We start from the raw sequence: 15658 nt of genomic DNA, 5'->3' as shown, positions 1-15658 counted from the left end.
GTTCTATTGAATATTGGTTATCAAGGCATGTGTATGGGTATGAACTTGATGTTTACTGTCCTTAGTGATACAAAAAAAGAAAACCTTATATAACAAAAAACAGTCAACATCCTGTTCAGACCCACACATATGCACACCCATATGCATGCCATGGACTCACTTTATTGAGTACATATCTTACTCAGTTCATTGTAGCATATATTTATTGACCAGTATGTATTTTATCATTGGGGGATTGTCATATTGTGATGAACTGCTATAATAATAATAATAATAATAATAATAATAATAATATCCATCCATTATCCATAACCGCTTATCCTGTGCAGGGTCGTGGGCAAGTTGGAGCCTATCCCAGCTGACTATGGGCAAGAGGCAGGGTACACCCTGGACAAGTCACCAGGTCATTGCAGGGCTGACACACAGAGACAAACAACCATTCACACTCACACCTATGGTCAATTTAGAGCCACCAATTAACCTAACCTACATGTCTTTGGAGGAAACCAGATCACCTGAAAGAAACCCACACAGACATGGGGAGAACATGCAAAATCCACACAGAAAGGCCCCCATTGGCCACTGGGTTCAAAACCAGAACCTTCTTGCTGTGAGGCGACAGTGCTAACCACTGCACCACTATAATAATAATAATATTATCATCTGTTATGGGTGACGAGATGTGGTGTGTTAGGATCCAAAAGCAGAAACACAAACCAGAAAATCCAATGAATAAAAAAAAGATTTAATTGAAATCCAAGAGAGGAAACGAACAAAAATAGCAAAAATAGTCCAGACAAAAATGAGGTAGGCAAAGACAAAATGCTAGTAAGAAAAAACATGAAAAATAGTCCTGACAAAAAACTGTAAACAAAAAAAGTAGCATAAAAAACATGAAAAAATGGCAAGACGAGAGTGCAAAAACTGTGGCAAAGAATAGGCAAAAACAGAGAGCAAAAATCCAGGAAGCAATAATGGCACAGAGACGACATGAGAAACCAACAAGATGTTCTGGCAAAGTCCCATTCTGAGAATGGCCCTTTTATGCACAGCAGAGCAAACCAAGAAGTGGATGCCAGCAAGATGGAAGTCCCGTCCCGGATCCAGATTGCGCTGAACTGGGAGATAATGATTCTCTGGAGTGGAAGTCCTGGGCGGATCATGACATTATTATTGTTATTATTATTATTATATAGTTTCTTGGTGGATTTTATTATGTCTCTTGATCTCTAAGGTGTAACAAGCCTTTGTGCCTTTCTTGTAGATTCAGTTTGCCTGAGTAGGACTCCCAGGGTGGCATAGTCATTTTTTTCCTCATGTTATCTTTTTATCTTTATGTCTCTCATTAGATATTTGATCTATCATTCACCTGTCCCACTCACTACAAACATCATAGGACAGCTGAACACACTCTAAGGAAAGCACTAATTACTGTGCTTTCACTAACTACTGTGATGTTTGTCTTCCACAAACATCACAGATTATTTTGTGATGCTCTGTTGTGCAATTCAGGAACCTGTGTTTTTAAATTATTATTATCCTTCTAGATTATTAATAATTATTATACTCACAAATCTGTTCTTTCATCTTACCCTTCTTAACCTGTGAACAAATCACTACTACTTTCTCTTCTTAGATCTGCAACCAGGTACTGAATATGGCATTGGGATCTCAGCCATTCTGGGTACCAACCAAAGCAACCCAGCCACAATGAATGCCAGGACAGGTAACCAGCTATCAGTGTACAGCTATAGACTGAAGGGATTTAACATTTAACAGCTATTATCTTTTTCCACTGATATTCTTCTGGTACATGTTGCATTTTAGCAGTCCAGCTATTAACCTGTAAAAATATATATATATTTTTTCTTTACTAAAGGTAGCAGTAGAGTCATGAATGTTTTCCATATTTTAGGAGTGAGTCTCAAGTACTTCTTCAGATATAAGCATTCCATCTTTTAAGCCTGGTCACCCACCATCCCATATTCCTCCCTTGATGCTCCCTACTACTTTTATCTTCTTCATTTTTGTTGTTCCTTTTTTCAATTTTGCACAGGTCTTGACATCCCCATGGACCTGATGGTCACAGCCTCCACAGAAAACAGCATCACTTTACTCTGGGGCTTGGTCCAGGGACCAGTTGAGAATTACAGAGTGAGCTATACCTCAGCTAGCGGTGTGACCACTGAAATAACTGTACCTAGAGATATCAACAGCACGACACTGAGTGGCCTGGAGCCTGGTACTGAGTACACCATCACAGTCATGGCTCAGAGGGGCAGACAACAAAGCGCAGCTGCCACAATTGATGCCTTTACAGGTACCCACTGTGGACACTTCATACACTGGATAGTTATTTATTTATTTGTTATATTTTTAACCTGGAGCCCTGAGGATTCATACAAGGCTATGGCTTTCTCTAGCCTACATTATTATGATGTGATGCTAAGTATAATCTCTAAGGGAATTTTTTTTTTATTTTGTCTTTTTAATTTTGAATTTTGAGCATACAACAAACTTTGAATTTATTCATTTTGTACTGAAGAATTACCATGGAGTACAGTATTGCTTTTGTAGTGAAATATATGTGTGTGTGATATTAATAATTCACCTCTAAGTAAGTACAATTTTCTTGACCATTCAGTTTTAATTATTCATCTGAATTATTCTTCTACCATCTGGTTCTTCTTTTTTTCTTAACACATTTTTGAGCACCTACACATTGATAATTTAACTGCCATACTGTTCAGTCTAGTCATCACCTCAGATTCAGTTCATTTCTGTTGGGTATGTCTGTTGAGTATATGTTTCACTTTTTTTCCAATTCATTTCATCTCCAGTCTTACTTTTCTTTTTTCTTCAAAGTTCATCATTCACTTAATGTGTGTGGCCAACGATCTTTCATTCTGCATGCTAACTCATTCAGCATGCCTCATGTTGCTTTCTTAACTTCTTGCCTCCCTGAGACGTGTCACCGATTACAGAAGAGTTAATTCCTCATGAGAACCAATAATATTGAACATCCATCATTTGGTTACAGGCTTCCGTCCTGTGAGTCAACTCTACTTCTCAGACATCACAGCTCACTCCTTGGTCGTAGCCTGGAGTGCTCCAGCCCCACCTGCTGATAGTTTCAAGCTACAATACTCTACAGATGATTTCACTGAGGAGGTTGAAGTTGTTCTGGATGGTTCCAAGACCAGAACTGTCCTTTCAGGCCTCCTGCCATCCAGAAAATATGTTGTTACACTAGTTACCATGCATGGAGACACAGCTTCAGAGCCAGTTACAGGCAACATTCTCACAGGTACAGCTACTTCAGCCTTCAAGCAAAACCAATCTAGTGATTAAACCAAGTGATTTATTTTATAATACAAGGTAATAATGTGGTCAAATCTTGCTAAAATCCTTGATTACTCTATATCAAGATGTACCTGTGTGATCTCTATTATTATTATTATTATTATTATTATTATTATGTTTCATAAATTATAAGCTGGGCACAGGCAGCCATATTCATCTTAGAAAAATCAATTTTTATGTCAGAAAACAAACACTGTAAGACATTCAAAACACAGCAGAATAATCTATAACCTATCTGTAATATTTAATACATATTTGAAAAATAAAAGATTCATGAAGGGGTGTAAATAATGGACTAATTAAACAAAAAAAAATACAATTGTAAGGTTTGCTGCAGAATGTCCATTTGAAGTTTGTCAATGCAGTGAACTTATTTTGGGCCATAATTATGCTAACATTACCATTTATGATACATCTCTCTTAAGAAAGATGCAAGGCACTATTTTACAAACTTTATTTTTAAACCTTAAATGCCCTGTTACTTGGCTGTAGACTGATATAATTGCACTCTAATAGAAATATGTCATCAATCTATGAACAAAAATTTAACTACAAAATATAATTAATTGAATTATTTGACCAATAAATAATTATGGGTATTTAATACATTTTGACACTTTCTGCAGTATGCCCTTCTATAGAAAATATCAGCTAGTCAGTGATATTATCTCATGCAAGATTTATCTATCCCAATTCTAGTTGCCATGAGCTGCATATTTTACTATTAGCAGTGTTTTATCTAGTGTTGTAGTACTTGAGACCGGTCTTGAGACCACTTTTTGAAGGTCTTGGTCTCATCTTGGAATCAACCACATTTTTATTCGGTCTTGTCTTAGTCTCGGACATAGAGACTCTGGATTTTATTTCAAGACTGGTCAAGACCACAACTGCAGGGATTTCACTAAATTGCCTGTGCATTGTCTGATTTATTTGTTAACATTGTTATTGTGATTGGATGTAAAACTTCCTGCTTCAAATGTGACCAATAATATGATTCATTGCTAATTCATAATTTTTGTTACTGTTAACCGCTGTCACCCTTCCCTGCCCCCCTTCACACCTGCTGGTCTGGTACTGGTCTTGACTTGGTCTCACCCTGCTTTGGTCTTGACTTGGTCTCAACCCCTCAAATCTTGGTCTTGTCTCGGTCTCGATACACTCTGGCCTTGGTCATGACTTGGTCTCAGTTTAGGTGGTTTTGATGACCACAGTAGATTTATCATACCAAACTTAACTCCTCAACTCATTATCAATGAGTTGAGGAGTTACATTAGACCGAAACTGAGAAACTAAGAAGGATACATCAGAATAATTATTTGCAATGTTTAAGTGAGAACCAGGACTTGTAGTGATAATATAGACAAAGCCAGATTTGTGCCTTCTTTGAACATCTTTGGAAATATTCTGAATACAGAATAAAATGAAACAGGATGGTGTCTTTGCTTAGAGATGTGTGTCTCAGCAACCTTACTTAAGGGACAAATATACAGGCTGATCTTAATATTAGACAACCGCAACAAAATGCTTTGTGGCTGACTGTTTATAGCAAAGAATGTTTGGCTTATTATCTGGATCTCTCTCTCTCTCTCTCTCTCTCTCTCTCTCTGTGTGTGTGTGTGTGTGTGTGTGTGTGTGTGTGTGTGTGTGTGTGTGTGTGTGTAAGACCTGATATACTAAAGCATGGGTATCCAAGCTTCTCTGCAAAGAATCGCTGTAGCTGCACATTACAACCAAGCAGTTGCCCCATCTGATTCCACCTATTTAACCAGTTGATCTTAGCCTTCAATGAACTATCAGGCTCCTACTTGGTTGGACTGAAAGTCTGCAGCCACAATGAACTATTAGAGATAAGGTTGGGCACTCTTGTAATAAGGTACTGGCACACCTTTCAGACCCAGTTAGACAGCATTCTGTTCTGAATTCAACTGAGACATGCAAAAAGGAAAAGAAAAGGATGAAGAATTGTGAAATTATGAATTCCACCTGCTTTTCTAAAGTTTAGCCAATTAGCATTAAGCAGTTTTGTGGATGATTTTGTACACCTTCCCAAAGCAGGTGTAAATTAACCCCATGAATGTTGCTCTTGTCAGGTATGAGGTAGGCGGATGTATATGCAGAAGTATATGTTTATTAACAGTGCAAACACACACAAAGGCAAACAGTCCAAATTGGCAGGCTAAATCCAAATTGTGAAATATGCAAACTGTTGGGTGAGGCACAAACAGGATCTCAAAGGCAGAGCGAAAAATGAGAAAGAGGAACAGGCACAGGAAACAGGAAATCAGAAACATGGGTAGGAAGGCTCGGTAATGCATACTGACACAGCATAATACTTTGCCCTGATACTGCATCTGAACAGTCCTTATATAGGTGTACATATAGCGCCTTAATTAAGTTCAGGTGCACGTCGTTAACAGCATGTGTGCTGGAGTCTGCTCGACACATGCGCAGCCCGCGGTGTGCCTTCAGGTGCACATGTTACAGTGTGCAGGACTGACAGAAACCACCACCACCCCAAGAGCTCCCTCCGGGAGCAAAAATCCATCCTACCTGGCTCCAGTGGGGGCTTGGGTTCAGGCTCAGGACAAAACTTGGACTTGTGACTTGCACTGGGTTCGGGCTCTGGAGATGGCTCAGGCTTGAGCTCTGGAGATGACTTGGGTTCAGGACTGGACTCAGGCTTGTGCTCTGTACTGGACTTGGGCTTGAGCTGTGGAGATGACTCAAGCTCTGGATTGGATACAGGCTCTGGAACTAACTTGGGCTCTGTGCAGAAAGCATGATCAGACTCTAGACTTGACTTGGACCCTGGACTTGACTCTGATCCAGGTCTGAAAGTGGGCTTGAACTCTGGACTGTACTCGAGCTCCGGAGATGACTTGACCTTTGGGCTGGACTTTGGCACCAGCTCAAGAGATGACTCAGGAGTTGAGCTCTGGATGTGGCTTGGACTCAGGGCTGGTAGTGTGCTCCAGCTCAGGGCTGGACTCAAGCTCTGGAGATGACTTGAGCTCTGGACTGGACTCTGGTTCCATCCCAGGAGATGATTCAGGCTTGAGTTCTGGAACTGGCTTGGACTCAGGGGCTGGAAGTGCACTCGAGCTCTGGACTTGACTTGGGCTTTGGACTGGACTCGAGCTCTGGGGATGACTTGGGTTCAAGGCAGGAAGTGAGCTTCAATTCGGGCTCCAGGCTATATTCATTCTCAGTAGAGGACTCGAGCTCAGGAGATGACTTGGACCCTGGACTTGTCTTGGACTGTGGACTTGACTTGGACTCAAAACTGAACTCAGGCATGGGCTCAAGCTCTGTCAGTGCATTGCTATGGTCCTGGCCAGGCGTCAGGACAATGATGACGTCTTCATAGCCAGGTGGCAGCGGGACAACAATGCCTTCTTCATAGCCAGGTGGCAGTGGGACAATGACGCCTTCATAGCCAGGCGGCGGCTGGAAAATGATGCCTTCATAGCGAGCTGAGGCAGAGATCACGCCATCGTCATCTAACACAGGTTCTGGAACAGGCTCAGGTTCTAGCACTGGCCTTGACTCTGGCATAGGCACTGGAGCTGGCACAGGCACTGGCTCCAACTCTGGCTCTGATGCTTTAGCTAACATGGGCACTGGCTCTGGAGTAGACACTGAAGCAGTCTCTGATGCTGGCTCTGGCACTGGAGCTGACACCGACACTGGCGCTGGCATGGGTTCTGGAGCAGACACTGGTGCAGGCTCTGACTCTGGCAGTGGTTCTGGAACTGGCTCTGATGCTAGCGTTGGCTCTGGCACTGGCATTGGCTCTGGCGCTGGCATTGGCTCTGGAACAGATGCTGGCATTGGCTCTGGCACTGGAACAGACACTGGTGCTGGCATTGGCTCTGGCACTGGCTCTGGTTCAGGCATGGGTTCTGATGCAGACTCTGGCTCAGGCATTGATTCAGGTGCTGATTCTGGCTGAGAAACCAGCTCTGGAAAGACAGCCTCTAGGAGGGGCTCTAGAACAACAGCCTCCTCTGCTGTCTTTGCATCAGCCACTGGATGGAGCTCTGGAGCGATGGTCTCCTCCACTGTGTCAGCCACTGGAGGGAGCTCTGGAGCGACAGTCTCCTCCACTGCATCAGCCACTGGAGGGAGCTCTGGAGCAATGGCCTCCTCCACTGCATCAACCACTGAAGGGAACTCTGGAGCGATAGCCTCCTCTGCTGCATCAGCCACTGGAGGGAGCTCTGGAGTGATGGCCTCCTCTGCTGCTGCTGCATCGGCCATAGGCGTGATCGCCACCCCCCCTCCAAAAAAAAAAAATGGGATACCTCCTTTTCTAACAATTCAAAAATGAACTGGAGCATGGCTAAGAAAGTCTGTGAGCTTCGAAGGCATGGGTGCTTGACTTGGATGAGATACTCCACCCATCGGCGAGCTCGTCCAGCTATAAAAGTTAGCATGAAGCTTACCCAGAGAGGTTCTGGTGGCTTGGGCTCCTTGAAGTCCTCAAAGAACAGATTGCACTATAAACTGAATCCCCTAGGATGATATATTCCATAGTACGGTACCAGGGGATTCCAGTCAGAACTCAGCCGAAAATACGAGGTGAGGGGCTGAGATAAGGGAACCCAGTAGATATGGGGAATGGCAAACTGGAATACTTCTCCTACATCCATTTTTTGGCGAAGTATTCTGTCAGGTACGAGGTAGGCGGATGTATGTGCAGAAGTATATGTTTATTAACAGTGCGAACCCACACAAAGGCAAACAGTCCAAATCAGTAGGCTAAATCCAAATTGTGAAACATGCAAAGGGTCGGGCAAGGTGCAAACAGGATATCAAAGGGAGAGCATAAAACGAGAATGAGGAACAGGCACAAGAATCAGGAAACAGGAAATCAGAAACATGGGTAGTAAGGCTCAGTAATGCATACTGATGCAGCGTAATACTTCGCCCTCATACTGCGTCTGAACAATTCTTATATAGGTGTACATCTTCTTCTTCTTCTTCTCCTTTTGGCTGCTCCCGATTAGGGGTCACCACAGCGGATCTTTCGTCTCCATTGCTCCTTGTCTTCCACATCCTTCTCTACCACACCTGCCACTTTCATGTCCTCTCTCACCACATCCATGTATCTCCTCTTTGGCCTTCCTCATTTTCGTGTGCCTGGCAGCTCCATCCTCAACATTCTCCTTCCAATATGCTCTGCATCTCTTCTCAGGATGTGCCCATACCATCTCAGTCTCATCTCTCTTAGCTTAATTCCCAAGCTTTCCACATGTGCTGTCCCTCTGATGTGCTTGTTCCTTATCCTGTCCAACCTTGTCACTCCCATCACAAACCTTAACATCCTCAACTCTGCCACCCCCAACTTTGCCTCCTATCTCTTCATTAAGGGTACAGTCTCCAATCCATACATCATAGCTGGTCTCACTACTGTCTTATACAGCTTACCTTTCACTTTTGCTGGGACTTTCCTATCACAAATGACTCCTGAAATCCTTCTCCAACTGCTCCACCCTGCCTGCACTCTCTTTCTCACCTCACTATTGCGGCCCCCATTTTCCTGCACAGTTAACCCCAGGTGCTTGAATTCACCAACTTTCTGTACGTCTACTCCTTGCATCTTCATTACACTCTCATCCCCATTCTCATTGATGCACATGTATTCTGTTTTGCTACTGCTCACCTTCATTCCTCTTCGTTCCAATGCATACCTCCATCTCTCCAAACCCAGCTCAACCTCCTTTCTACTTTCACCACATATCACAATATCATCACAAACATCATATTCCATGGTGACTCTTGCCTCACTTCGTCCGTCAAGCTATCCATCACTATGGCAAAGAAGAAAGGACTCAAAGCAGATCCTTGATGAAGTCCCACCTTCACCTTGAACCATTCAGTCATTCCAACTGCACACCTCACTGCTGTTTCACTGTTCTCATACATGTCTTGCACCACTCTAATATACTTCTCATTCACTCCACACTTTCTCATACAATACCATAACTCATCCTCATCTCTCAGCACTCTATCGTATGCCTTCTCCAGGTCTACAAACACACAATATAGCTTTCTCTGGCCTTCCCTGTACTTCTTCATTAACATTCTTAAAGCAAAAATCGCATCCAACGTGCTCTTCCTTGGCATAAACCCGTACTGTTGTTCACAGATTGCTACCTCTCTTCTCAATCTCGCCTGCAATACCCTTTCCCATAACTTCATGGTGTGGCTCATCAATTTTATCCCTCTGTAATTACTGCAGCTCTGTACATCTCCCTTATTCTTGTATATTGGGACTAGCACACTCTTTCTCCATTCATTTGGCATTTTCTCATTCTCTAGGATCTTATTAAACAATCTCATTAGGAACTCCACAGCCGTCTCACCCAAACATCTCCAAGCCTCAATCAGGATACCATCTGGTCCAACTGCTTTCCCAGTCTTCATTCTTTTCATGGCTGCCCTCACCTCATCCTTACTAACCAACTCTGCTTCCTGATTTGCTGTCTCCAACGAATCTGACCTTTTCTCTCTTGGATTCTCCTCATTTAATAAATCCTCAAAGTACTCTTTCCACCTTCTTAATACACTCTCTTTGTTTGTCAGCACATTTCCATTTATATCTTTCATCACTCTTACCTGCTGTACATCCCTCGCTTCCCTGTTTCTCTGCCTAGCTAGTCTGTACAGGTCTTTCTCTCCTTCTTTGGTCTCCAGTCTTTTGTACAACTCCTGGTATGCATCTGCTTTCTCCTTCGCTACTGCTCTTTTTCCCTTCTGTCTCATCTCTCTGTATAACTGCCTGCTTTCCTCATCTCTCTGATCATCCCAATTCTTCTTTGCTAGCCTCTTCTCTTTTATAATTTCCTGTACTTCTTTGTTCCACCACCATGTCTCCTTGTCTTCCTTCCTCCTTCCCGATGACCACCCTAGCACCTTCCTTGCTGCCTCTCTTACTAGTATAGCACTAGTATCCCAATCTTCTGGCAGACTTCCATTACCACTCAATGCTCATCTCATTTCTTCCTTAAACTCCTTCTGATGTTTAACCTCTTTTAGTTTCCATCACTTAATCTTCGGCTCCACTATTTCACGCTTCCTCTTTTTCACTTTCAAGCTCATCCCCTAGATGTTATCTAGCTACACTCTCCCCTGCCATCACTTTCAAGTCTCCAATCTCCTTCAGGTTACCCCTTCTGCAGAGTATGTAGTCCACCTGTGTAGATCTTCCTCCACTCTTAAATGTTACCCTGTGCTGCTCTTTCTTCTCGAAGTATGTATTGACTTTTGCCAAATTCATCATCTTTGAAAAATCAACCACCATTTGCCCTTCCACATTTCTCTCTCTTAAACCATATCTGCCCATCTCCTCTTTTTCCCTTGCTAACATGTCCATTGAAATCTGCTCCTATCAGCATGTGCTCCTCCCTTGGTATACTTTCTACCACTTCATCCATCTTTTTCCCAGAAAAAACTCTTTCTCTTCATTCTCACATCCAACCTGTGGGGCATACGCACACACAACATTCATTACCACTCCTTGAATCTCCAACTTCATGCCTATCACTCTATCTGACACCCTCTTCACATCAGTTACACTGTTGACCAATTCTCCCCTCAGAACAATACCAACACCATTTCTCTTTCCATCGACTCCATAATAAAACAACTTGCATCCACCTCCGATGTTCTTGGCCTTGCTTCCTTTCCACCTTGTCTCCTGCACACACAAAATGTCCAACTTCTTTCTTTCCATCATACCTGCTAACTCTCTCGCTCTGCCAGTCAATGTTCCCACATTCAGTATTCCTACCCTCAGTTCTAAGCTCCTTCCCTTCCATCTTTCATGCTATCTCCTAACATGCCTCCCCCCTCTCTTTTTCCTTCTCCATTTTGGCGCAACAGTAGCATACTTTCCACCAGCACCCTGTTGACCAACAGTACTGGAGGTGGCCGTTGTTAACCTGGGCCCCGACCGATCCGGTATGGTATTCTTTTCAATCTGCATGTTATATTTGGCACAGTTTTACACCGGATGCCCTTCCTAACACAGCCCTCTCCAATTTATCCAGACTTGGGACCGGCACCAAGAGTATGCTTATGCACTCCCAGTGGCTGGATTTACGGTCTATAGGTGTACATATAGCTCCTTAATTAAGTTCAGGTGCGCATCATTAACGGCGCGTGTGCTGGAGTCCGCTCTACACATGTGCAGCTCAGGGAGCAGGACTGACAGCTCTGAGCAGTACAAACAAGGTGGTCAGGTTCTGGCAGAATTAGGCAGCTTGAACTCTCTCTCTCTCTGTATATATAGTATATATAGCTAGTTCTAATGCTAGTCTTCATTTGATAAGAACACAGTTTCCATCCACATTTGCAACCATATCAAGTCACATTTTTGCTGTGCCTCCTCGCACCCAGAGAGAGAGATTCTATCCACATTCACTGGATATGAACAATTGCGCACTCTGATTTGCTACTCTACTACTAGGCTATCAGCTCATATACCATGAGTAGAGAAAAACAAAATGGCAGAGCGCATCAAGCCAGACATATCACTTTATTATCAAGTACTTCCTCTACAAAATGTCTCAGTTGATTTTTTCATCCTTTTCTGTTTTAATTACTTTATTTATATTGGCAGTTGTTTTCAAACATTTACATCCAGTCATCATGGACATGAATATCATGGCAATCTTTGGCTTTCAGTGACTTCTTTGAACTGTTCTTTTTCTGGGTAAGAATGATTGTACAAGACATGCTTTAATAAGGGTGGCATAGTGGTGTAGTGGTTAGCATTGTCACCTCACAGCAAGAAGGTTCTGAGTTCAAGCCCAGTAGCCAACGGAGGCCTTTCTGTGTGGAGTTTGCGTGTTTTCCCTGTGTCTCTGTGGGTGCTCCAGTTTCCCCCACAGTCCAGAGACATTCAGGTTAGGTTATTGGGTGGCTCTAAATTGACCATGAATGTGAATTGTTGTTTGTCTTTATGTGTCAGCCCTGCATGATCTGGTGACTTGTCTTGTCCAAGGTGTACCCTGCCTCTCACCCATAGTCAACACTGGGTCAAAAATATACACACAGCAGACCTAATATTTGTTCAAATGTCTCTTAGCAAGTTTCGCCTTGACCAGACACTTTTGGTAGCCAATAAGAAGTTTCTGGCAGAATTCTGGTTGGATATTTGACGAGTTCAGTTTTTTTGGTTTCCTGCCATGGACCTGACTTTTACTCACAGTCCACATCTTTTCAATAGGGTTGAGGTCAGGACTTTGGGAAGGCCATTCCAAAAGCTTAACATTCGCCTGCTTTATCCATTCCACAACCAGCGTTGATGTTTTTGGGGTCATTGTCCTGTTGGAACACCCATCTGTGTCCAAGTTTCAACTGTCTAGCTGATGATTTGAGGTTATGTTGAAGAATACTGGGGTAGTTCTCCTTCACAGACCTGCCAACCTTTACGCATTTTGCGTAGCAGATACGCATTTAGACATCAAACTACGCTGCTACGATTTAACACTTAAAAATACGCAAAAAGCCATTGATGGCTTTGAGTTCAAAGTAGAGCCCTGCACTCCCGCGGGACCCGACGCAAAGCAGTGCGGTGCGGGGCAAATTTTGAAAGCTCATTGCGGGCGGGCGGGAGAGGTGATAAGCTGCAGTCCCGCTAACTAAAAACGTGTTTAAAATAAAATTCATAAATTATTAATTTATGTCTATCATATATAATTTGCGCTGGATATTTTATTTGGCATTAATAAAAACATTTTAAGATGCCTAAATTTGCGGATGTGGTCTAATCTCGCGTACGTTTCCGATTCCTTTCCGCTCTTCCGTGTTTGAGATCTCCGATCGTGGCAGAAGAGCAGAGCTCCTCTAGTGAAGCTCGCAGTGCTTCAGAAGTGCTGCTTTAAAAAGAAAGTGGGAGTGCGAGTGCGCAAAGTGAGAGCTGTCAATCAAAGCGAGAGCTGTCAATCATGAGCGCATGCAGCGCTCAACTTGGAATGTGTCAGCAGAATGTCAGAGTCTAAACAATAAACTTACAATAAACCTAACAATGGCACCTATAAATACACAACATGTAGATCTACATAACGTTATCTGTGCCATCTCACAGCAGTTTGCTTAGCTATTTTTAATCAGGGCAAATAGCCTTATAGCCAAAACTAGTATATGATGCTTTAATTTATGGAGATGCCTTTTGTTTACACGTGATTTCCAAATGAGGGGTATTGCAATTTTATATTAGTCTAAATGAACATCTACACCAAGTTGCAAGAATCAGGGGAAGATTATGGACGCACCAAATTTGGCTTAACGGTCATTTAATGGTGAAATGCCGTTCGCACTGTCAGCCAACTTCGGGTTGTTTCTCTGAATTCCGACAATAAACGAGACCATCCGAACACATCTGAAAACATCGTGGTTTGAACTGTGTTGGTTCAAATCAACTTGGTTCAGACCAAGTTGGTACTACAGCTTTGGGAAACAGTCGTTTTTTGGATGTTAGTTAGTTCAAACTTGCATCGTACCATATTGGTTTAATGCTAACTTGGTTGTTTGGGAAACGCAGCCCTGAACGTGAGCTGTAGATATTTATGCTCAAATCCACTCAAAGTAGGGGGCGGGGCACCATCACGCTGTGTCTTTAAATTATATTAATTTCTTATAGACCTACTTGTATTTCCTAGAATGTAAATGTGAGGAGTGACATATAAGCTATGTACAATATTCTTAATATCCACTGTAGATTTTGGTAGGTGTGTTGGGTGTCTCTGTAAAGCCTTAGCTGCGCATGGCGCCTGGCAACGCGCACCCTCGCTCCGTGCGCTAGGTGAAGGATCGGTCAGTGGAGAGCTCAGCTAAGCTCAGCATGTTTAATTCCCCAAGCCAATGACAAGAACTTTCGTGAGAAATAACGCGAACGTCTGCATCATGCGGGATTTGCGGGCGGGAGCGGGACAAAATATGGCAGGTGGGAGCGGGACTGAAAATCATAATTCTTTGCGGGAGCAGGACTGAAAATTCTGTCCCGCGCAGACCTCTAGAAAGATCTTTAATATTCCGGTTCAACTGTCTGTGCATTCGCGCACTAGGCAACTCGTCTGTGGGTGTAACCGCATTGACCAGCAACCTGTAGAGAAAAGAAGACTTCGACCAATCACAGCGCTAGTTTTAAACTCTTCAAATAGGCCTAGGCTATGAGGCGAAGCGGAGAGCCGAGGAGCCGTCAAAACGAAAGTAACGACATTGATTTTCATCCCTCTCGGTGGATCTTCATACTGTGACTGGTTTTACAAGGGAGGACGGTGCTAAACACCGTTTTGAAGGTAAATGGGCAGGGCAAGGGTATTGTGAATAAAGCAAGGACAACCGTTCTAACGTCAGAGTTCAAAGCACAGTGTTCCGCCTTATCTGAAGGAAATATTTGTTCCAGCTTGTTTTGATATTTGACCCAGGCTTCTCAATCCAAAAAATATTGCATAGCCTAAAGTGAAAATATAGTAGCCTACTGACGTTTCCATCCAGTCGACCGATAGACGCGTTAAAATCTTCTGAACTAGGCTACTCGTGCATGTGAGATTCAATGAGCAGCGCACGAAGTGTTTTCACGTAAGTGCGTGGATGATGTGTGTTTTGTGTATGTGCGTGCCTTGCAGTTAATAATACACGTGACGTCAGATGAGGATACTGACAGAGAGAGGTTAGCAAATCTAAAAAGAAGCGAGTTTATGCCCCTCAGAAGTTCCTAACGAAGTATCAGGATCAATGGCCATGCCTCCGCCCCCTAAACTGCCTAATCATGCGTTTTGCACAGTGTGCAATTATGATTTTGACATTAGCCATCAAGGAAATACAGGTAATAATATTGCTAACATAGAAATGCTTGCATTTATATACATAGGCCATTATTTTTTTCCAAATTAGGCCAGGTCAGTGAATATTATAAAGGCTATGTTATTGGCTAGGCCAGAGTAGCCTATAATTTATTTTCAGTAAGTTTTTCTGTAAGTGTGGTTATCAGTTTGCATTTACTAAATATTAATATTGAAAAAAAAAATTTATATAGGTACTCTGGAATATTCACTTTCTATGTTTAGTGTAGCGAGGAGCAACAGAATCTCTTTTATGGTCAAAACTAAATTTATGAAAAAAGGATTTAGTGTGTGTGTGTGTGTGTGTTTTGCAGACTGCCGGCGTCTGTTTTAAAAGACATAGGCTATAGCCCTTTGGTTTTTCGGTTATCTATACAATATAATGCTAAATGTCAAAAGGGACATAGCATGTGGGGTTGGGCGGTATCCAAATTTTGATA

At 42.8% G+C, this 15658-nt stretch overlaps 1 protein-coding gene across 1 annotated transcript in view; it reads left to right on the top strand.

Annotated features, from left to right (window-relative positions):
* Window positions 1–15658, top strand: part of tnr (tenascin R (restrictin, janusin)) — a 169635-nt gene that overhangs the window by 97290 nt on the left and 56687 nt on the right. Inside the window, exons 8-10 of the mRNA XM_060918788.1 lie at window positions 1637–1726; window positions 2057–2320; window positions 3041–3307. Of these exons, the coding sequence (XP_060774771.1) occupies window positions 1637–1726; window positions 2057–2320; window positions 3041–3307 (621 nt within the window). The remainder of the gene's footprint in view (window positions 1–1636; window positions 1727–2056; window positions 2321–3040; window positions 3308–15658) is intronic.

Source organism: Neoarius graeffei, chromosome 1 (assembly GCF_027579695.1).
Source record: "Neoarius graeffei isolate fNeoGra1 chromosome 1, fNeoGra1.pri, whole genome shotgun sequence".
NCBI classification, from domain to species: Eukaryota; Metazoa; Chordata; class Actinopteri; order Siluriformes; family Ariidae; genus Neoarius; species Neoarius graeffei.
The sequence above is the reverse complement of the archived record's forward strand: the minus strand, read 5'-3'. Positions and strand labels throughout refer to the sequence as shown.